The sequence below is a fragment of the Plectropomus leopardus genome, chromosome 1 (assembly GCF_026936395.1).
Source record: "Plectropomus leopardus strain MGB_pleo_1.0 chromosome 1, ASM2693639v1, whole genome shotgun sequence".
In the NCBI taxonomy this organism is placed as follows: Eukaryota; Metazoa; Chordata; class Actinopteri; order Perciformes; family Serranidae; genus Plectropomus; species Plectropomus leopardus.
The window spans coordinates 9,559,709-9,584,471 of record NC_142176.1 but is presented as its reverse complement, the minus strand read 5'-3'; the positions used below and the strand labels follow the sequence as shown (position 1 = coordinate 9,584,471).

Here is a 24,763-nt window from a genome sequence, read left to right as displayed (position 1 = left end):
ATATTTTTGCCTTTTCATGTGAAGAAAATTATGGGAGCTAGAAAGAAATTGATTTACTTTGTTTCCTTTTGATTAAAAGGTGAAAATAATCTCCCAAGTCTACACTTTATCAATTTTTGTGCTTATTTCCCCACATTTCTGGAGCTAATGAAATTTTTTATTCTTTTTTTTTTTTTGGGACCGGACACCACGTAGAATGATGAACTTTTAGGTTATAAGTTCTTTTCTTACTTGAGGGGTGCATGTTTATGTGTGTGTGTATGAATGCAGGTATGTCATGCAAGTACTTAGTATAGGGATTTAAAAATGAGAATAATAAAAGGTAATTATGAGTTTAAAACAAACAATATATTTTTTTAAATGGCACATGGTATAGAGATCTCAACATATAATTGCAATGGGCTGGCAAGCTGTACCAAAAGACAAGAAGTATTTACGTGGCTTAAAGATAAATCTGATATAAAAATTTTTTGTCTGCAAGAAACCCATTCAACACCTGAAAAAGAAGCACTCTGGAGGTCGGAATGGGATGGTGAAATTTACTTTAACCCACAGTCAGTAACAGCAGAGGAGTTATGATTATGCTTAAAAAAGATCTGCCTTACACTATTCATAATTTACTATCAGATTCAGAAGGCAGATGGATAATCATGGACCTAACTATTGATAATTTGAACATACAGTTAATCAACTTATATGGCCCTAATGATGATAATGCAGTTTTTTTTGAAAATATTTTCAATCAAGTTAATACAGAGAAATCACATGTCATCATAACAGGAGATTTTAATACTGTTCTGAACATAAAAATGGACAGAGCAGTATAACTACTATTAATAACCACCCACAAGCTTTAATTGAAATAGAAAGGTGAAAGCATCATTAGATTTAGTGGATATATGGAGTTTGAACCAGGGTCCAAGATATTCCTGGCGTAGAGGAAGCAGGCTAGCCGACTTGATTATTTCCTTATATCCTTTTCTTTGGTTTCAAAAAATAACAAAATCTTATATTGGTGAAAAAACTGAGATCGGATCACTCTATAGTATGCCTCAAAATAATAACATCAGAATACCCACGAGGAAAAGGATACTGGAAATTTAATAAATCTCCTGAATAACCCAGAATTTATTGATAATACAAAACAGTTCATAAATGAATTCTTCCAGATAAATGAAAAACAGCCAATCCTCATATCGTTTGGGACATTTAAGTGTGCCTTTAGAGGACACTGTATAAAAAATCATCAATTAAAAAAAAAGAAACTACACAAAAGAAAAATGGTCTAATTAAAGAAATTAAAGAACTAAATGAGGAAATAGACAAAGCTTATTCACAGGGAGCTCTCTGAAATATTAGAACAAAAAACAAGATGAGCTAGAGAACATATACTATGAACGTGCCATAGGCCAAATAACCCAATCTAAGGCTGTATGGATGGAACGGGGGGAAAAATGTACTTTACAGTTTTTAAGACTACAGCAAAGAAATATAGCTAAAAAAAATATAACCAGCTTAACTACACCAAACAGTACTATTATAAACCCTCAAGAGATTTTAAATATGGAAGTGGAATATTTTCAAAACTATTTTACATGAGGAAAACACAGAATCCTGCAACTACAATATTTTTCCTCCAGGTCCAATAGAGTGCAACTTACAACAGAACTACAGCAATCTTGTGAGGAGATTTAACGGAAGATGAAATCCTCGAGGCTGTTAGATCTTTCTCTCGGGTAAAGCTAGTGGTTTGGATGGTATTCGATAGAGGTATATTCCACCTTCTTCAATGAACTCAAAACTTATCTTTTAGCTTCATTTAATTACTCTTATGTCAATGGTTTTCTGTCAGAAACACAAAACAAGGTGTCATTTACGCTGCTGTTGAAACAAAATTCTGATGGCCAATATAAGACCAACAAAAATGGAAAATTGGAGGCCCTTAACATTACTTTGCTGCTGTGATAACCGCATACTTGCTAAATGTATAGCTTCACGTATAAAAAAAAAAGGTTATAGGCAATATCATAAATCATGAGCAGGTAGGATTTATCAAAGAGTAGATTCATTGGTGAAAATATTAGACACATCATCGATTTAATAGAAGATTGTCAAACATATAATAAACCTGGTATTCTGTTTATCTCAGATTTGGAAAAGGCTTTTGACAAAGTAAACTGGAATTTTATTTACAATACTCTTAAGTTTTTTAATTTTGGGAAAAAATATTATAAGATGGGTACAGACTTTTTTATAATCAACCAACCAGTAAAATACTAAATTATGGATATTTATCGGACAGTATTGCACTATCTAGAGGAGTCCGCAGCGAAATTGTGCTCTATCACCTTATTTATTTATTTTATGTATGGAAATATTGGCCATCAGAATCAGAAATAATGTAGCAATAAAAGGTCTGCAATTGCACAATAGAGAATGTAAACTCACAATGTATATGCCGATGATGTAACTTTCTTTTACAACCAGAAGAAGAATCTCTCAATGAGCTAATTAAGGAATTGAATATATTCTCAATTCATTCAGGGCTAAAGCCAAACTACGAGAAATGTGCAATTATGAGACTAGGAAATATTCTTGGAACAGACTATCAGTTAAAATCTGCAGCACCAGTGAAATGGACAGACAATGATGTTAAAATTCTGGGTATACATATATTTAATAATTTAAAAGACACGGTAAAATTCAATTATGAAAATAGAATGAAGAAAGTGGAGAAACTATTACTTCCATGGAGAGGAATTCATTTATCCTTAATGGGTAAAGTTACATAATAAACTCTTTAGTCATTCCACAATTTGTGCATTTAATGATTACAATCCTTCCCCAGAGAAATCATTTCTAAAACTTTTTGAACAAAAAATGTTTAAATTTATCTGGAACAATAAACCAGATAAGATTAAGCGACAATACGTGTACAATTCACTAGAAAATGGGGACTCAATTTAAAAAATCTAGAGATGATGAATGAATCTCTGAAAGCCTCATGGATAAAAAAATCTATCTTAATCAAACTGGATATCTAGCCTTGGATTAACAAATAAATATGAATTTTTCAAAAGTAAACTATTTATCTATTTTCAGTTAAAAAATACCCATATTGATTATATATTACAAAACAACCTTGATGGCATATCCACATTCTTCAAAGATGCATTGAAATCATGGCTAAATTTCCAATACTATCCTCCAGGCGAGCGTTTATGAGTTTCAAAATCAATTATTATGGATGAATTCTAATATATTAATAAATGGTCAACCTTTCCTGTGGAATACATGTTTACAAGCCGGAGTTATGTTTATCAATGATCTTATTAATACTTCTGGTGAAATGTTCTCATATTCAGAGTTTTGTAGTAGATTTGGAGTTTGTGTCAAACAATTCCAGTATAATCAATTATTATCTGCAATACCAATTAAATGGAAACAAGCGTTTATAAAAGGAAAAATTAAGTTATTAGTATGTAAACCACAGAGTAGGTGCAATGCATGGCAAGCGAACATAAACAAAAGATATACATGTTTTATTTACATACATCTGGGACAGCCTTTTTTCCCCATAGAATCTGCAGGAAATGGGAAGATGAATTCAACCTCCCTATTCTTTGGAAACACTATTTTAGGAATATATGTTAGTGCTATAGACACTTACTCAAGGATGTTTCAACTAAAGATATTTTATAGAATTATAGCAACTAATAAGCATCTTAAATTATGTAACATCACAGGAAACTCGTGGTGCAGATTCTGTGGGGTTGAAGAGGAAGATTTAATGCATCTGTTTTACTTTTGCCCATATGTGGCCCAATTTTGGATGGCTGTTCAGAAATGGTTGTTTGAATTCAAAATTAAAATAGACATTTGTCCCATTAACGTGATGTTTGGAGAGTTTGAGAACTTTCAAATCAATGTAGTGAATACAATATATTTTGTGGGAAAAATCTTAATTTTTAAGGGGAAATCAAAGGAAGATCTATGTATAACTAGATTTAAAAATAAATTACACCAAAAATTCACACTTGAAAAAGTCATAGCGGCAAATCTAGGCAAATTATGCACTCACAAAAAAAAATGGGAAAAAATATTCTGGGACATACTCTGAATAATTTTGGATTCAAATAAGAGACTAAAAACAACCATTTTCTTTTCATTTGCTGGGTACAAATTTATTATAAAACGTACTGTGTATGATTAATTTTGGGTTAGAAGGAAGAAGAAGAAAAGGAAAGAAAAAAAAACTTAAATAAATTAAAGCTGTGTATGTATAAAAAAATGAAATATACAATTTAGATATGTATAAGGAACTTGCATGATGAGAAGAGATTATGTCAAATCTTTGGTATATATGTAGGTATGAATGTACGAGTGTTTGAATGTTTTTTTTTTTTTGGGCTCGAAAAGTGTACCAAGAGTGCGCACAGTGTATGGTGTAGGTGTTGGTATATATGGAAATTTGTATGTAATATTTTCTTTGTAATCATTGTATGTTGGTACATACATTAATAAAAAAAAAAAAAAAAAAAAAAAAAACTTTAAATATAGATATAGGACTGTAGATTTTGTCTTTTAATTTAATCTCTTGAAAACACAATCCCTTCTGTCACCGAGTAAACTGGCAATGCACGGATCCTGTGAGAACAGTGACGTCATGTCCGCACTTCGCTCATGCGCATGGTGTTCTTCTATGGTGTGTCATTACAAAGTTACACCGCCAACTACAGGCCTGGCTTTCATACTACAGCATTTTTGGTTGTTTTTGCGGATCTGTGTACACAAGGATCGTTCTCACAATGTTATAATATGACCGCAGATGTTTTGAAAAACACAAAGTACTTTTTCATTTTAAGTAGGACCGTGCTCGTCTAAACGTGGCCTTAGTTTCACATGGGACACGAACACCAGTCTCCTGGGTCAAAGTCCTGTTCTTGTTGGACACATCCCTTCTCACCTGCCCTTAGCTGACTTTAAACAATGTCTGTTGCTGTGAATGTCTAGTAATGATGCGGATGGGTGCGTTGGTTGGTTGGTTGGTTGGTTGGTTGGTTGGTTGAAAGCCTTGTGCGCCTCATATCGGTGCTAAAGAATGCCCCCAGCATCATTTTAGGGATGCCAGGGGGCACTGCCCTGGGAGTGAGATCAGACTGACCATTTCAATAATTAGACAGGTTTTAAAGATGTTTAAAACATTTGGCCATTTGGCTTAAGTGCTTTATTTGAAAGTAATATTAAAAGGGAGTGTATCTGAAATGTTGATAATTACTACTCACTGTGCAGGAAAACTATGTTTGCAAAACTAAAGTGCAGTTGGTAAAAGTTGTAAACTGTGATAAATGTTTCCAACAGACGGTACCAGCATCTGTATTCTCTTTTAAATCAGTTTGACGAACCCCTTAATCCCCCACCCGTGTAGGTTTAAACCAGTCAGACATTTTTAGTAATGGCACCACATTCTTTGAGATCTCAGCAATAACTTAAGTGATTACAGTGTCATCATAGCCAAATCATAGTTATAAACTGTAATTATTCTTTAAAAACAATGACATCATGCTTCGGAAAAACATGTTTGCACCCACCCAAAGTCCAACAACAGGTGCTCTCCCGAGATGTGTGATTTCTAATGGCTGACTGAATATTTCCAAAGTTTATTATTCCAGTTTTTTGACAAGATTTTCTCCAGACCTCCACGTGCATGACGAGATGGAGCTACAGAGGATTACAGTCTCTCTCCATCCTCCTCCTCCTCCTCCGTCTCTTCACCTCCCCCTCCCTCTCTCTTTGTTTCTCTCCAGAGGTTGAACTGAAGTGAAACAGCACAGCAGCTGGCTCCAGCTCCACCAGATGTGCTTTGACAATAAAAAGAGTTATTGTTTTTTAAGTCCCGCCCTTTTGGAAAGAGAAGAACTGAATGAGTTCTCTATGAAAGAGAAGAACAACTAATTTTTTCCTATGATTTTAAAATCCTCATACATCAACTTTTCTATAAATATCGTTCACTGTTATAGCAAAAAAATAACAAATAGGAAATGTGAATCATGTGTAGTTGGCTGCCAACATACTGCGTGGAGCAGGTAACATGGTTTTCATTTCTAGACTCGTACAGAATCTATCATCACTATATCTACCTGCATTATATCCCCCCTTCAATCTACTTTTTAGAGGTTTGGCCTCAAATTGAAATAAATCTTAATGTTCAATCACATTATGATAGAACATTAATCATGATCATGCTTCATAATTTCTCTTGTTATTTTAGACAGTCATCCAAGCTGGCACAGGATGTCAATATGACATCAGAAAGATGTTTGACAGATTTTAAATTTTAGTTGGAATGAAAACCAGGTTGACGATATTTTAGATGTCTACCGATGTGAGAATTTCTTGTTATGTGGACGTTACTATTATGATGTTTTGCAGATGTTTGGTTTTCTTCTCCTTTCAACTAACTTTTGATATTCTACATCAAGATGATTCTGGCATCTGACAGCCTGTTCTCATTCTGTTTGTGTTTGTGTTCGGCGTAAGATCCTGACGCCAAAAGCCAACTTTATGTCAGCATGATACACTGCTGGACCCATGTGCCTCTTTTGCCTAAACCTGACCATCTGTGCCATCATGTGATTTTGCTGACATCGTGGTAGCAGCATCAGATGCATTAGATTACCTTGAGCGTATAATGTAGATGTGGAAGTCCACTGCAAAGTGGCAATATGTAATGACTTAGGATGAGAGCATGTTTCATCAGAGGTTGTCCTGACATTAAGTTTTAGTCATCTGACGTTACAACCTGAACTGAAATATCAACATCCAGCGATGCTGATCACCAGCTGGAATGTTCTTTCAATTCTGTGGAAACAAACTGGGCTCGACCTCTTCTGGTTTCAACATGAGTCCTGTACACAAAGCCAGGCCCGAAAAGAAATTGATTTTCCAGTTCGGTGTGGAAGAATTTGACTGACCTGCACAAAGCCCTGACCTCAACCCCATTTAACACCGTAGGAACAAAGTGGAACGAGCCAGATCTGATCACCCGAAATCAGTGTTGGACCTCACTAAAGCTCTTGTGTCTGAATGGGGGTAAATCCCTGCAGCCTGGCTCAACATCCAGAGGAAAGTCTGAAACCAGAAATCAGAGGCTGTTATGCAGCAGATTAATGCCCATTATTTAAGAATGACGTTTTCGATAATTGCATGTAGGTGTAATGTTTGGTTGTCCACATGCTTTTAACCATGTAAGTATCTGCAGCTTTTGAGCTCCTGGAAATGGCGAGATCTGGGAGCGCTGTGCTTGACAGTGGTGAGGCAGTGGAGCGAAAATGTTGCAACATCTCTTCGACAGAAAAAAGTCTTCCAGATTGTGTTTAAGTGGCATCATACAGATGAAAGCTTTGTGAAAGAAAAAAACACAACTTTTTTGTTGATATTTGTTTATTTTTTTCAGCTTTATTGATTCTATTTAACGTCTTAGACCATTGATTGTAATAACAGTTAATACAAATTCATTTTGTTAAACATTGGTAAAACCAACAAAAATGCATCTTTTTAAATGTCTAAAGATATCAAATATGTCACAATTAATTTGGAGAAGCGTGTATAAAAAATATGGTTTGGATTTTGGGTTTAAAGAGTGTAGTGTAAACATTAAATAGCTTCAGTTAAGAGCAAACAGACACAAAACATAAACTACATGGGATACTGCCAATGAGTTGGAGTAAGATGACTTTAAAAACCTTTCAAGCAATTTACGAGATTAAAAACAGCAAGATTGCATGTAAAGAGGTAAATATCACTGTGAACCCCAATACTGCTGCTGACTTTTCACATGTACAGGTTCTCCAGCTAAATTTTAATCCAGCTTGTCATCCTTGGAAGAGAACTGGCTCCTAAAGGATCTTAACTGAGAGTTTTTGGAGTGTGTTTCAGGAGTGTGATTACAGCTTGTTGGTGTCCATGTTGGTTGCAGTTTGACGGCCCAGCGGAGCCAGGAGGATGCGGAGGAGTTGGAGCGGGAGCGAAGGAGGAGAGCCAGGGAGACGCAGAGGGAACAGAGGAGCCCTTCCTGGCCGGAGCCGCCCCAACACAACGAGCTCTGCACACACAGCACAGAGTGAGTTCGACACACACATTTTACTCTGTACAGGCCTTTCAGCTGGCTCACTACACGTAAACATTACCTGTGAAAGCTTGTTGTAATGTGGCTTTAGATTCACCACAGTCTTAGAAGATTAACTGCAGTCTCAGTATGTAAAGATGGATGACGTGCCTCCAGTACCCTACTGTACAAAAATGAAGCCAAAATATGTAGTAATATTTGGTGCCAGAGTCTGCGCAGTAGCAAATCTGATCTTTATCGAGTTCCTGCCAATCTTTAACAAAGCCATTGATCACAAGCACACCGATGGGCACACACAGCTTACAATCATGACCTCAGCCCCCCTCTTTTATAAAAGACTACATGACGTATACTGCAGTCAGCTGCCTATTTTCCCATCTAACGTTAAGCAAGACAGTGAATCAGGCAAATTTGAGTCCTGTGTTTTGAATTTCGAAGATGAGCTGACCGGTTTGTTTGCATGAAGCTGTCCTTGATGTTTACAGCTGAGTTTCCATCACCTGCAGTGCTGATTATAGTGGAAATGAGCTGTTTGTTTGTGTGTAATCAGTAGATCAGTTACAGTCCAGCGATGCTGCAGGTGAATAAGCTGAGAGTGCCGTCTGACGTCTCCTTAGGGAAAACAATCCTCATCTTCTGAGTCTGTGAGCTACTGAGCAGAATCACAGCACTGTAGCGTAAAATGCAGTTCACTCATCCAACAATTCACTATTCACTGGTTCAGTTATTATCTTAATGATTTTTCTTGTTAAGAGATTTAGATAATCCTAATCTACTACAGACACAGAAGTTCCATCAGCAGGTGCACAAGTTTCCCAAATTATCAATACCAGAGGTCAAACTTTAGAGCACATCATTTAGCAGAGTTGTGGTGCACAAAATAGCCAAACTATCTAAAGGCTCAGTCTGCTGCTATCAGATGACAAACCAATGGCTGAATGTTACTAATTATTTTTACTTAAGCACAGTACAAATACAACTGTGAGGTACTTCTACTTGAGTATCTCCATTTTATGCTCCTTTAATTGGGAGGCAAATATTCTGCTTTTTATGAAACTAAATTTAATTGACAGCCATAGTTACTCACTTTCCCAATCCAAAATATATAAGCAACTACTAAATTCTGATGTATCATTATAGATAGAGGTGTATAAAGTTATTCATATTAGCTCCACCTTTACCAGCTGCAGCATTAATGACTCTTTTATAGTAATGCATTATTATTATTATTATTATTATTATTATTATTATTATTATTATTATTATTATTATTATTATTATTTTTATTTTTATTTTTATTATTATTTTAAATGAGCAATTCTGCAAAGCTACTATGTATACCTTTGGTACTTTAAGTATATTTTCAGGCAAATAATTGTGTGCTTTTACTTACTTTACTTGGCAGAGTATTTTTACACTGTGGTATTACTATTTTTACAGAAGTACAATATTTGAGTACTTCTTCCACCACTGGGATAAACTCACCTCTCAAAAAGAAAATGAAATAATTTGTATTTTAGCCATGCTTCTTGGATTAAAAATGATATAAGTGATTAAATTATTTTGGGTTTTTTCATACTTAAATTATATGAAAATGCTGTGGCAATCCAAAAAAATAATAATTCTAACATTTTTCTTTTAATTTTTGGAGTTATATATTAACTTTGGTTAAAAAAAGGAATAAAAAAGAATTCTGGGCAAAAAGTCTTGAAAAATTTCTCGATTTGTTTTTTGCCCCATGTTTGAGAAGTTATTAATCAAATCATTAAACTTTTATATCTAAGCAACTATAAAAAAGGGCTACCTGGTTGCACTATCCACACCATAAAGAATAACTTTTACCTCAGCCTGTGGCTTTACATCCCACCAAATTTGTTGTTGGTTGTTGTAGTTGTTTTTGAGACACCGTGTTAATAGACAAACAGGACTGAAAAATGTAATCATACACATAACAAAGGATCAACTAACAATCAGCTAAATTTCATACTGAACTCAGAAGGTAACAGTATTAACTGTGTTTGCGTTGTTCAGCCAACAGTTTGACTGTGTATGTGGGTGTGTGTGCGTGTCTCTGTGTGTGTGTGTGTGTGTGTGTGTCTGTGTCTGTGTCTGTGTCTGTGTGTGTGTGTGTGTGTGTGTGTGTGTGAGTGTGTGTGAGTGATAGACTGCCCATCAAACACTTGAGTTTCTCTTGAACAAAACATCATCTTTTAGGTGTTTAGTTAGAGCTGATGAGATCCAGTCTGCTGATTGGAGCTGACCTGGATCGGGCAGCTGCAGTGACTCTCTGTTTGTTGTTTCCATGGACACCGTCTCCGTTGCCATGGAGTCTAAAGCTGCTGGTCCTGTCTGCCACCTGCCACCAGGCTCAACACTCTGCCCTCTAGGAAACCTCTGAGTCATACCCATTTGCCCGATAAAAAAAAAAAAATCCATTAGCAGCGACAGGAGACATTCACACCATTTAGATTTTGCAGTTTTAAACCTCACCATTCAGATCTGGATTTAGCATCTTTGGCACGCATAATGGCATTTCTTACTTTGATACAATACCATAATGACCATTGATGAATCTGGGAAAAATTGGCATTGATGGCAAAATATATTTTGTAATTAAAGCTGCAGAAAACAGCAGAGCGACTGTAGTAACAATAAGAGAAAACAATGCAGTTGGTTCTGGTGTGATGATACTGCAGGAAACTGTTTTAAATGTTCGGAATCAGTAATATTTTTGATAAATTATTTTGGCAACACTAGGATGTAGCAAGCAGATTTGGGCAAATGAGATGGAGATGAAGCTAACAATGGCAGCGTGGCAGAGTTTGATTGGCTGGGACATTTGTCAGTGAAGCCTCAGGATTAATGCCTCAGTCGAAACCTTAATTGATCTCAGAGAGAATGATCTGTCACCACAAAGTGAACGCATGATTTTATGACACTTAACAGGAAGAGACAGTTGTGGGATTTTAAAAAGACACGTGTAAAAATAAAGTGGAATTACATACTGTAAACCAAGCATTGTGACAACCCAATATATATGCTGAATACAGAAGTGTATTCAGTCTAGAGGGGTTCATCCAAGTTCAGAAATAAAGCTTTGGATTTACTAATTCAAACTAGAAATTATGTACAATAAATCCTCTCAGCTGCTGACAATGATGCATTACATCTGCAACTCTTCAAAGTAAAATTTCCAACAATAGCCTGACATCACATCTCGTCCATCCGATTACTGCACTAACTTTTCCAACAACATGGATCCAGTTCAGTTCTGATTCCTGCAGCTAATTTTACACAGTTCAGAGCATTTGGACCAAAAATTGGTTCAAAACCCCAAAAGCTGGCTCTCAAAAATAAGTTTTTTCTTGACTTTAAGCATAAATCATGAGGACATCTGTGTGTGTGTGTGTGTGTGTGTGTGTGTGTGTGTGTGTGTGTGTGTGTGTGTGTGTGTCATATAGAAAAAGGGAAGAAGAAGGCAACTATGTCAAGTCCAGTCAAGTCAAATTTTTTTATAAACCCCATTATCCCCAAATCACAATTTGCCTCAGAGGGCTTTAAAGCATATCTCTCTGTCCTTAGACCTACACATCGACTAAGGAAAGATTCCCCCAAAACAACCTAAAATGGGGAAAAATGGAGAAGTCAAGCGAAAAAATTGTCAGAAAAGAGAGTGTTTAGTGGTTTTACTGATAGTTGGTTCATGCTTGTCTTTTGTGTTAAAACAATGTCTGTAACAACTGAAAAAGAGTTTGCAGGTGATCAGTGTAAATCATGATTTTGCTACTTCTGTTGTGCACCGTGAAACTGAACCAATACAAAAATCACAGCTATATTGGTGAAAAAAGGTAACGGTTCTCCCCTGCATTCTCCTCAGGTTGGATGAGGAGCTGAAGCCCAGATGTTGTTTGGTTCTGGAGGAGGACGAAGGCTTCAGCGACTGGAGTCACCGGCTGGAGAGTCGTAATGAGCAGGAGGTGCAGGATGACTGCAGGGCCAGAGTGCAGAGACCGCCACAGTGGAAACCAGAGGCTGAAGAGGAGAAACAGCAGCAGGAGAAAGAGGAGGAGGAGGGAGGTGAACCGCAACAAAGCAGTCAGTCCCAGGAGGCTTCAACAAGACCTCCAGAGAAGGTACACCAACCTGCAGCTAAAATTACTCAAGAAATGATGATGATCATTACACTTCATTCATGATGTTTAATTAATATTTTCATTTTTTGTATATATACATTTCCTTTTTTCTTCACACACTGGACTGAATTATATGTACTTCTTGGTCTTTGGATTAATGTTAACTCACGGGTTATTGTTTTTGCTCTTTTTTATCATTTATCTTTTGCTGTATTTTACTGTAAAATGTTTTTTTTCTTTGCTTTTGTTATTGTTTGTTGTTTTCAAATTTAAGAGGGGTGCGTTTGTATAAGCCTCTTGCTTCTTGACCTCTCTTGACAGGTTTTTTTTATTTATTTAACTTTTATGTAATTTGTGTACAAGTAAACTAAAAGCTAAAAAAAGAACAAGCAATATTTCAACGGCTTTGCTATTGTTCATTTTAGTTGTCCAGCAATAGAAAAGAGGGCAGGATGTCATACAGCTCATCGGTCTTCATGTCACAGGACGCCAGGCTGCAGCACGCCATGGGCCAACCAGCAGACAGGACATCATACCTGGCAGCGGGGACGATGAGGCCACGGTGCGGTCTCCACACATTGGCTTTTTTCCCCTTTATGTTTATTAAACTCAAAGTCAATACAAAGAACACACAACATAGAGGAGATGTTGAAATGAACCTATTATTTCAGCAAATAGCCCAAACTTTTCTCTTTACAGTCCAATGAATATATATTATAAACACATATATGACAAAACAGTAATAATGATAATAATAATAATAATAATAATAATAATAATAATAATATTAATAATAATAATAATAATAATAATAATAATAATAATAATAATAATAATAATAATAATAATAATAATAATAATAATAATAATAATAAAGTTAAAAACAAGTCAGGAAAAAAAGAGAAAAAATATGTAAAAAAAAACCCAGTTAATTAGCTGGTTTTATGTCTCTCTTTTTTAAAGTGACATGTTTTCAGTGTGTGATGTGTTAGTATTTTGGGATCTGAACATGCTCATTTCTTCAATAAGTAACCTTCCACCCTTATCAACCACTAAAATCATGTCCTCCACAGTGGATCGGCCTGCAGGGTGGATGGGGAGGTGGAGCAGGAGAAACAGAAGGGAGGGGTGCAGGAGATGCAAGCTGCTCTGCAGAGGGAGTGGAGGTCTGTAGAAACCAGACAGAGCCCCAGAGATGAAGATGATCAGGAAGAGGAAGAACTGAGCTTCACACATGAAGAGAAGGCAGACCTTCATCTCAGGAGGGAGGAGAAACAGCGGGAGGATGAGGAGCAGAAAGACCGGGAGGAGGAAGAGCACAAGACTCCAGACAAGGTTGGCTAATTAATATTCTTATTAACTATAAACTACTTTGGAGATTCCCTGACTTTTTGTCATGTTGAAATTTCTCCTCGGCCAATACTTTAGTTTGTGGCAAGATTGAAAACTAATGAACATTGCTGTGGATATTCACTGTCGCCAGAGGATAAGTCCTATTGTTTTTGTTGACTGGCTCAACTTTCACACCACTAATTCTATTATAAACGAGATTTTAAAAAAAAACAAAGATAACAATAATAGCAGCGAAAGCTCCATAACATTTCACTGTTTTCCACAGAATTAGAGATTAGTGTGGCTGTCGCTGACGACAAGGCAGCATCATTCTGTGTCCCCTCTGTAAATTACGGGTCTGTGAACACAACACAGGCGGAGCTCTCCACAAGTTATTTTTTTTCCTCAGCAGCAGTTTGTATTGCGGGGTGATTAATTGATCTGTCGATCTGTTCAGAGCTGTTTAGAGCAGATTAATGGAGAGGAGAAGCAGCAGCTGTGGCAAACTTTTAGACCCGACAGAATGAACGATTAAGTTTCACTTTCACTGCACCTGGCTTCTGCTGCTCCATTTGTGCCCAGAGTAAGTTCTGTGCTCAGAGAGTGTCTTGCAATTCATAACTGAACAGTGTATTTCAGCAGCGCTCCTAATGAACAGTCCAGCTCCAAATTTATTTATTTTTTGTGGCGTCAGATGTTTAGGTTGTGATGGACTGCCATAAACAAAGGAATGTGTTGGAAATGCTGCATTTACTGAGCATCATGCTCCCCGGAGGAGGAATAGTTTCCTTTTTGAATACTCACGACCATTTTTTTAGCATCATTCTCAGTCTAAACTGTCAGTTCTGCTTAGATTTCCTCTTATCTATTGAGCAGATTGTCGTATTTGTTGAGCACATTCAGATTTTCAAGCAGATACACGTCTTTGATAAAAAAAAAGGTACCCCTGTGGAGCTTTCTTGTTAACAAACGTTCTGTTTACATTCAGTGTTACCCACTAAAACACATTGTGTTAATTCTCAACAACAAACAAAAAATCTATTTCCTTCCTCATAAAACATTTACAAAGCTTATTTTTAAAGTACAAAGTGTGCAATGTTTATTTTCTTGTTAACTAGCGCTTTCCTAACTTTGCTGATGCACAGCTGCATTTCTTGGCGCATTACTTCCTCTTAATCAGTGGAACAGCGTGAAACCGTCGGCAGGAATGTGTATCACATCACTTGCATGCACATGCATGTGCGTCATTGTGCACGTCAGTGAAATCAAACTAAACAGGGTTCAACTCTTAAAAACATTACTCTGTATAAAACTGCCTGCCTGCATTAGCGTCTCTTTAAATCACTTTCTATTAATGCGAGCACACTTTTTTGTTTTTTTTTAATTTCAGTTTCTTATTAGTTTTATAAATAACATTGTTTTAATCTTATATGGTTTCGGGGTATTTAATTCCATTTTATTGTGTATTATTTTAATTGTGTGATTTAAATGTCCTCTTTGCAGTCCTGTAATGTTTTAATCCAGGTTTAACCACCACCGACTTGTCATTTTTTTCAAGTACTGCATAGATAAAGTTTTTATTATTGTTGTTGTATTATTATAGTTATTGGTCAACAACTTTTAAAATAAAAATCACCATTAAAAAGCATCAAAAGGGCAGACAAAAGGTCTAAAGATAAAGATTATTTAAAATGTCATACAGTCCAGTTAAAAACAAGTTTGCAGTAATTAGTGGGCGGAGGAAGCAGTGTAAAAATGCAACTTTTTTAGCTTCGACTTAAAAGTTGTTGGAGTCGAACTTGTCTAACATTATCTGGAAGGTTATTCCAGATTTGTGCTGTATGATAACAAGACAAACTTTTTGTATTTTTCATCTTCATGACTGGATCTCTAATTTGTATGTTTTCTCTTACATTTTGTGGTGTTATGGCTGGTTTCTGGTAGGAACTGCAAGTTCTACCCCAATTATTTATAAATACTTTCACTGCTAAGCAGTAGTGTGCTGAGCTAACACCAAACATGTATTGTTTCTCACAGTGTTTCATAAAACATTTAATAATACATATGCATGCTTATTAGAAAACTCACAGAATTTGGCCTCAGATCTTAAAGTAATAAAGTAAAAGAATGCAGCTTTGGCTCGCGGGGTGCAGAACTGAGGCTTGACGAAAGCAGCTATGATGTGAGATGTTGTAACAAATTCCTACTTTTAGCTCTTTCCAGACTTTTATTAGTCTTTTGCCACCAAATAACACAGCGAGGGGGAACAGTGTGAACACGTTTTTAAGAGTTTTAACCAGAGAAAGAACAGGTATTGAGGAAAACCTTTCTTGAGGCAATATACAATAAGAAATGTATGATACTGTTATACTGATCTCTAACTATTGATGAGACTTCTGCATATGAAATTAAAACATTTGCCGATATTTGGTGTTTTCCTAGAGGCCAGTGGAGGGCAGGAGGAGTGAGGAGGTGACCAGAAGATCTGCAGTTTCTCTCTGCAGCAGCAGCGAAGGCGAAGAGTCAGTTAACTACGGCCCCATGAGCCCGACATTTAAGGTATCTCATCAAATCATAAGAGGGTCTGTACAAGCAAGTTTTCCAGATGTAAATACTGTGACACTGAAGTGAACACCAGCATCAAAAAGTGACTGTTAAATGGAGAAAATTAACCCTTAAGGACTGTTTGGTGCATTTTATGCACCTTTGATTCTTCAGTTTTTGGATAATTTTGGCTGTGTTCATGCATAAGGCATACATTTTGGAAAGATTATGAGTTTTTGTTTAATTTTGGAATTTCCAGTTCAGCTTCTACAATAAGTCTAAAACACACTCTGTAAACAAAATTGTTACATTCATACTGTTAAATGCAAAAAATGTGCCATTGAAACCTATTCAAACTGCAGTTTTTGATCCCACAGCCATCAAAGCATGAAAAGATGCTTTGTATTATTTCTGGGTGTCATTCTGGGCTTCGGTCTCGGAATTTGTACTTTTTGCTATTTTCTACCTGATAGCGTCATTTTTACCATATTTGACATTTGGAGAAAATACTTGCTATTTTTATGAGGTGCTCTGTCACAAATAATATTGCTGCAAATGATTGACATAGCTCCGAATGTGATAATCAAAAAAAAAAAAACAAACAACATATACCTTGTCTGTAGTATATTGAAAATAATTCTTTATTTTTTGTGTTTTTGTTTTAATCTAAAAACTTTGTGGCATTTACGGAGTTAAAATTCTGAAAACTAATGACTATTTCATGTTTAAGATTAGGACTGATGTTGGTTGACAAAAATAAAAGTAGAAAATAATATTAATGTGTAATATTTGTAATAAGCTTGATTTTGATCAAAGCGGGCCCTAGGAGTTACAGTAAAAATTGCCATGAACCATCAGATTTTGATGTCCTCTAACGTGAACAGAGTTTTCGAGCTGCTATTTTGTTGCCGTATTTTAATAACCAAATTGGACACTTGATAATCTGCCTTTGCTTATGCATCAAATCTCTCCACATGCAGCGATATTCTGCAACCAAAACATGAAGCTATAAAATAACAGACTAATGCAGTAATGTAGTAGTAAGTAGTAGTAAAGTCCTGATTAGATATCTAATCATTCATCATATTTTTTTTGATAACACATTTGCAGAGTGCACACTATAATGTCAGCTCAACTAGGAATTTAAGGGGTTTTCCTCTTAAACTACATTTCCCATAAACCCAAGTTTTCTGTTTGTATTAAGAATGTTGCTCTGGAATAAAAAATAATTAATTAAAAAGCTGCAGATTCTGACCAACATGTTGGATCAGGGAGATCAGCGTTACAGGCTGCCAGTAATCAAAATGATGTTAACGCTTCTCATTGACTGTGATGAATCACTGATTTTAACCATGCTATGTTTATTTCATGCTCCCTGCTCTTCTTCCAGAAACTCCTCATTCAGTTTTATCCAGTAAGTCTCTGCATGTCTTCTGATTGTTGGCATTGACTTGAATTTCGCACTTTATGTTAGAAATAAGTGTAACTAAATAAATGTCATAATTATACAAAAAAAATGTAATTTAGTTGAATCTGTTGACAGCTGCAGCGATCTGTTTTTAAACAGTGTGTCTCTTTACAGGATGAAGTGAACAGCAGAGTCTCAACAGACGGTAAATGCACGGTGAGTGCTGCTGTGGATGAGTGTCAGGGTCAAAGGTCACCAGCTGATATAAACTTAGTGATATACAGTATACTAGAAAAATACCTGAAAATCAGCAGTAAAGACAAATGGTAACAAACTAACAAACAATCAAGCAAGAAAATGTGCTAAAAATGAAATATAATTATCTTTAAATATGTAATTATAATTAGTTCTCTGTTTTATCTTTTTTTTCTAATAACTTTCTCCCTCTCTCTCTTTAGTGTCACTTTTTTCTTGTTCATTCTTGCCAGCTTTTCCATATTCCTTGCAATTTGTGGGACATTTTGTGCCAAGATGCTTGTTGCATTTTTACAAATCAAACCAGTTTGCTCAGGTTTCATGGGTTTAAATGCCTGTGAAAAGCATCTGTTGCACAAGAAAACTGATGTCGATCCAGGTTTCAGAGTGTTAATATTTTTATTTTAATCTTATGTTATTGTTTGGTATCTTGTTTTTGCAATCCTTAATTGTATGATTTTATTTCCTCATTGCAGATTTGTGTTAATCCCAGTTTAAGCACTTGGTTTAAATAACGGTCTATAAATACAGTTCATTGTTATTTTAAATACATGTTTTTTCATTCAAAACACAGACAAGTAAACAGACATCAAGTCTCTTCCACCAGTCTTTGTGCAAGCACTCAGCAAATGTCCACAATGTGATAAAACAACCCTGACAGCTGGAAGGATAAATAAAGTAACACCTTGAACAGCTCATTTGTTTTCAGTGTTCTAGATTTTAGGGGATCTCGAAAAACCTCATGTGCAAAGCAGTCAGGGAACATGCTCCCTGCCTCGATCTGTGCAAAAAATTACAAATTCGTGCCAGTTTGTAGCTCTTAACTGCAGCCTGCTTCTATACAAATATGTGTTACCATTGGCCATTTCCCAAGTGTGTGTTATCAGTATAATCATTGTGAGTTTTAACCATCAAATGTTTGAATTGTCCCCTCAGATCATAGAGAGAGCTGAGTCTCTGAAGAAAAGGTGAGTCTGTGTTTGTGTGTCTTGACATGAATAAAACAAAAAAAAAACCTGCTGAAAACTAATTTTCTTCTATTAGTAGTTGCCAGTGCTACTTCACTTCTTTGAAATGCTTCAGGTACCAAAAATCCTATTTATTTGCAGGTACAAAAATAAAGAGCAAAAGAGTTCAGAAGAAAGTCTGGTTTCTACACAGACACACTGCTTTAATAAAGTCATACCCAGACTTGTCCTGTGGTGTATTTAGCTCACGTGCATCAATAGTATGACACTTGTTCAACAGCAGATTTCTAACAGAAATATACTTGTGCCACAACTAACCTGAACATTTATCCATTTGTTTAAAGCACCAGCAACATAAAGAAGACGCCACCTCCCATGGCTGTTTCCAAGATCGACAAGAAACTGGAGCAGTACACACACGCTCTCGAGGTAAAAACCCATTGAGTTACCCTCTTTTTTAAGATTTGTTTTTATTCACAGATGCTCAAATTACAGTGCAATTGCAGTTCCAGAAATACATCAGGTTTCCATTTGTGCATTTGAAATTATGATTTAAAAAGGAAAAGTACAAAGCTAAAAAACTAAAGAAAAGAAGCAAAAACAAAATAAAACACAACAAAACAAAAACACTAAGCTATGGGGATATTATTACTTAAATATATATACAGAGAAGATGTAATACTAAACTTTAAGGGTCATTTGGAGGTGAAATGATACTTGGCAAAGCAAAGTATACCTTTTAAAGAAGGTTCCCATCATCCTGTGGATTCAGATTTATTATATTTTGTATTTACTGTTAATAACTTTATTGGAGTCTTTGTTATATATATATGCGTATAGGCATTTTGTTAAGAGAAAATAATCTAATATAAAAAATGATCTGTTCTCTGATGCTGTTTTTTGTTTAGTAAATTGGCACCAGAAATGTTGTCATTGTAGCTTTTTGAAATATGGGTTACGCTGTAAAAAACACAATTAAAACCTGTCATAATATTCACTATAGTAACGAAAATACTTCAGGACTATTACAGACACTGCCATTAGGTCAGTCTTTCAGAATACACAATCCCAATTCCAGAAAAAAAGTTGGTGTGCTGTGTTTAACTTGAACAATATTTAATGTTCAAACTGATAAACTTTAGTACTTTTGTAGATATATCCTCATCCTGAATTTGATGCCTGTATCACCTCATATGAAATTTGGCAAAGGAACATGTTTTCCACTGTGACATGACAGATGAGCTCAGATCAGAGAAATCGGTGGTGTTTCCGGATGTTGTTGATATTTGTAGTGATAAACAGTAGTAGTGAAGGTTACTTTTTTCACTTTGTTAATAATACAATATTTATTAACAACACAACAAGCTATTTTCCACTCTAAATCACCCGTGACAGACGACCAAAAGAATTTTATCTGCAGGAGACGTAACACAGTCCAAAGCATTCCTAATATATCAGTTACTACATGACTTATTCTGAACATCAACATCTCCAATAAAAATGTGTTTATCCTTAATGACATTTTCTTCTGCAAGACTACAGCTCTTAAAAAACTGAATTCAGAACAATAGTGTTTTCTCCAGTGTTTCCTCCAGTGCTACTGTATTTTTACTAGAGGTGTACTGACATGTCATTATTCATATCTGTATGCGCTCGAACCCTTAGTTCCATTAAATCATGCAAATGTTAATATTTCGGACCTAATATTCACTGGCTATACAATTGTTGTGCCTGAAAACATCGAATTGTCTCTTTCTATATCCCCCCATTTCTGTTTCCAACTGAACTTAGTTTTTCAAACTGTCTGAATCCCCACCATCATTCCTTCACACTTATCATTCAGCAGCTGAAAAAAATGCTCTATAAATCAAAAGATTAATTGATTCAAAAGTTTGCATTTTAAAAATGACAAAGCAGTGTGACTACTTATTTATAATTTACAAAAAACATTGCATAAAATAGTCCACCTTTTTTATTCTTCTGGTCATCCACAATGATAAGAATCTATATGAGGAAACATAATGGCCGAAACAAAGTTGACTTGATTTTTTTTTCCTGAATAATGATGAGCAACTTCAGGTAGAGTTATCGTTTGTTTCCACCAAATTATTTGTGCTTTTCCATTTAAAGTATTCTGGTACATTGCTATTATTTACATAGTTTAGAAGGTGTCTGGAGGGAGACTTTAAATAAAGTCATTTTCTTTTTGTGCTGCAAATGTGGAAAACTTGAGTGAGTTCGGCGGCTTTTGCTGAAGGTTCAGCATTTTTAAGCAGTAACTTAAAACGCTTACAAAGCTACTTTCATTGACCCCTGTCTGATTGTAAAGTGCATCTAAGGGATGCACCAAAACTCACGAAACTTGGCACACACAAGTCCTAAAATGTGATATCTGATATGATTTCTTTTATTGCTTCGGTGTGGCAAGATGTGTGGCCTTTGGTGTGGCTCTGTAGCACCCCATAGAAAATTTAAATGAAGCAGCCCCAGGACTAACCTTGAGCTACAACATTTTTGGAGACATGTGTAACACCCCAAGACCTACAAAAAAGCCTCTTGGAGCCATGAACTAAACTCAATGGGAAGCTTGCCATTTTTAGTTTTATTTTCATCTTTAGGCAATTTTTTGCCATTCCCAGCCTTTGCAATTTAGCGAAACAGATTTCAATGGATTGACTTAAAATTTGGGGCAGTAGTTTCTACAGAAGTTGGTGATATTAACTTGTGAAGCGTTTTTGATTTTGTCGAACAGTGTAGCTGTACAAAGCTGAACAATAGCTGAATAAAATTCAATATTCCTAAATAACACAGAAGGTTGCTGTCATGTGACTTTCCAATCTGCCCCAAACTTCACATGTCGCATGAGTGTCCAGGCCTGTGGACATCTACATGTCAGTTTTCAGTTATTCTTATAGCCCCACCACTTGGAAACAGGAAACAGGCCTAAAATTAAACAATACCTTTTTTGACACCTCTAAGTGCTGCAGCTCTGCTCTGGCAGACTAAATATTTTGTTTGCTGACCTGAGCAATATGCAGGTATTTGTGGATAACCATATTGTTAACCATGACAGTATTCCCAAAGCTGCAAACTGCTTTAAGATAATACTTGCAACTCCTACATGTTTGTTTGTTAAAAGAAACCATGATGGATAAACAGCTCATCACTGCAGATACGCTAATAGCCAAATTCTCCCAGTGAATCAGCCATGACCAGAGAGGAGTTTCATGGATGTTTATGTGATGTTACTGAACACCCTGAATCTCATTTTTTTCGTAGGTCTCCTCAAAGGAAGGCAGATCAGGTCATCAGGTGATGACGGACCTGACGAGTCCCTCTGAACCCGTCTCCTCCAAGAAGACCCTGTTTGAGGCCGGAGAAGCCTGGAACCAGAACGCCATCTCATTCACGCCATCAAAGGTTAATAAGTCGATAATGCAACTTTAAACAGCAACAATGATACATATCTATTCCTCATTTTGTTTTTTTTCTGTGGCAGTGTTCAGAAATTTACTTTTGCTGTTGTTTGATGGTGAATGTCCACAGGAAGGAAGGTTTTCATGTGACTTCCCCCTTTTTTAAAAAAATTAAGAACAGCCCTAGAACATTTGCACAGTATTCATGCTGACTGAAACAACAGCAGCCTACTGTTGTCGCCCTGTTGTCTCCTCCCAACCACGGGTACGTCTACCACAGAGGGTACCTCAGTCATTTGGGGGTGCCTGAAAAGATTGCAGAATAACTAAACTAAACTAAACTAAACTAAAATAAAATAAAATAAAATAAAATAAAATAAAATAAAATAAAATAAAATAAAAATATTCACAAATATAATACATATTCATGCATGTGGTGTTTGTTAAAACTATTTACTATATGACAAGATCCAAAAAGTGGATCAAGTTTAAAAGTGCAAACTTGAACAAAACTACTGAAAAAATCAACTAAGCCACCTGTCAACTGTTGTGTGAAAAAGAATATTATGACAATATAAACAGGAAGGAAATCCAGGCACTCCAAAACTGTGAAAAATATGAGAAATAAGGAGGAATTATGCTAAAAAGCCTTTATTATAGTGGCTTTTTCTAATATTATAACAATTCCTGTTTAAAACATAAGGATTTAAAACTATTCATGAGACCTCAGGAAACTTTTAACTTTACTTCTGTCCCTTTCACTTAAATTGCTAATAATCGCTTATTTTATTTTATTTTTTACAATAATTTTTGTTATTTTGCTCAACCAAATCTTTTGTGAAGTCCTGCATCAGGGATAATACAACATTTTCTGCTACCTTGCATTCTTTAAGGATAGATGTAGTGTTAAAACATATATTGAAAGTACATGAAATAGATGTAGATGATTATTAAACAAAGTATTTGTTTTCACAGTGATTCTGAATATTTTTTCTTCCCTGTCTCAGGATGCAGATGGTTTAAAAGTCGGCGTTGCTGATCTCATCAGTCAGTGGGTGAGAGGAAGTGAAGATGGGAGCAGGTGCAGCTCGCCCTCCAGACCTGCAGTAAGTCTAAATTTTTACCTCGAATGAGCACGACTTTATGAAACTTGTCTTTTTGCTTCACTGGCTTGTTTTGTTGCTGTATGTTTGGCAAGATTCCTAAATCACTTTACCCCTGAGCTCATCTTTACTTAAATAAGTTTTGGTTCTGGGACATTAGACCCACAAAAATTGTTTATGTCTGTCAACTTTTTTTGTCTTTTCAGTTTTCTCCTCAACTCTCTGTTTGATAACTTCCTTCTCTTTACTTTATCTCGGTTTGTTTCACAGCTCTTCTGAATCAGCATTCCTCTATGTTCCTCTCTGCTTCTTCGTGCAACCACACCCAGCTTCTTTCATCTGGTGTAAATCATCCCAACTCAGTTCAACAAAGAAATTAATGCAGTCTTCCCCCTTGTGGTTGCTGAGATGATAAACTATGTATTTTGTCATATTTGCAGGACATGAAACATGGTGGTGTTTTGAACAAGAAGAATTTATGGGAGAGTTTTGGTGACACATTATCTCCTGGACGTGAAGGGAAGGTGCGAATTCACACACCATAATCTGTTAATCGATGCTCTTTTATTACATTTATTGGATTTTCCTGCAATGATGTGTGAAAGAAAATAGTTCTTTAATGTCCAATTATGTGTTCACTGTAAATCAATGATAAACTTCTGATCACTTTTTTTCTGGCAGACAGTTGTAATTTTTAAGCAGCAAATACAAATATTTTACCACAAAAATATCAGATATCTACAACTATATACTACTATATAATGTGAATGCGATAACAGGCAGTTTGAGATGAGCAGAAACTGCATTCACACTGGATGTTAAACAGCATAAATGTTTGTGAATCTGTCTTCGGTAAATATTGTTTTATTTACTGAATTTCAGGAGAGCTCCACTAGTAAAAGATATAAATTTGTGGTGACGGGTCACGGGAAGTATGAGAAGGTTTCTGTGGACAGCGACTGCAATGACGATGCAAACTGTCAGTCAGGTAAGACAGAAGACAATTAATCAACCAACCTTCATCTGAAGGAAAACAATAATACATGAGAAGTTTCCGGACTGTTATAATGTTAGACTTATTTAAATGTTTACCTGTTGTTAAAGTAACTGTTTGATTTAATAACTTAATTACTAATTCACTTTAATACAAATAGGTAAAATGTTCCTCATCTTCAAAAAAAGGTACTGGATTTGGTTAGGTTCTGCAGTTAAAAAACATCATTCTAACTTTTCTTAAATTTGCAAAGCTGGCATGAAGTTTAATTTCATTCATGTTAAGATAAGTTAAGACACTGACGTTGGATTTCTCGAGAACATCATTTATCACCAAGTATGAGGGTAGGGTTAGGATTTGTAGGATAATTGTTAAAAAATATAGACTAACACAAACATTATGCTTTATGCTTTTATCTAATCAGTTCTGTTGGAAATTGTCATTACTATAGTTTAGGTGCCAAACAAAGCATAAGGATTAAA

General features: G+C 35.7%; 1 protein-coding gene across 2 annotated transcripts in view; it reads left to right on the top strand.

Annotated features, from left to right (window-relative positions):
* The window catches only part of LOC121946550 (uncharacterized), a 44,633-nt gene that overhangs the window by 9,524 nt on the left and 10,346 nt on the right, over positions 1-24,763 (top strand). Inside the window, exons 2-14 of one of the 2 annotated variants that reach the window (XM_088073598.1) lie at positions 7,979-8,122; positions 12,006-12,261; positions 12,747-12,823; positions 13,335-13,596; positions 16,036-16,152; positions 17,528-17,551; positions 17,720-17,761; positions 18,737-18,768; positions 19,113-19,197; positions 22,048-22,188; positions 23,192-23,290; positions 23,728-23,811; positions 24,170-24,275. In XM_088073598.1, coding sequence (XP_087929724.1) covers positions 7,979-8,122; positions 12,006-12,261; positions 12,747-12,823; positions 13,335-13,596; positions 16,036-16,152; positions 17,528-17,551; positions 17,720-17,761; positions 18,737-18,768; positions 19,113-19,197; positions 22,048-22,188; positions 23,192-23,290; positions 23,728-23,811; positions 24,170-24,275 — 1,469 coding nt within the window. Of the gene's footprint in view, positions 1-7,978; positions 8,123-12,005; positions 12,262-12,686; positions 12,824-13,334; positions 13,597-16,035; positions 16,153-17,527; positions 17,552-17,719; positions 17,762-18,736; positions 18,769-19,112; positions 19,198-22,047; positions 22,189-23,191; positions 23,291-23,727; positions 23,812-24,169; positions 24,276-24,763 lie in introns of both variants that reach the window. The other variant, XM_042491163.2, reaches the window with a different exon arrangement.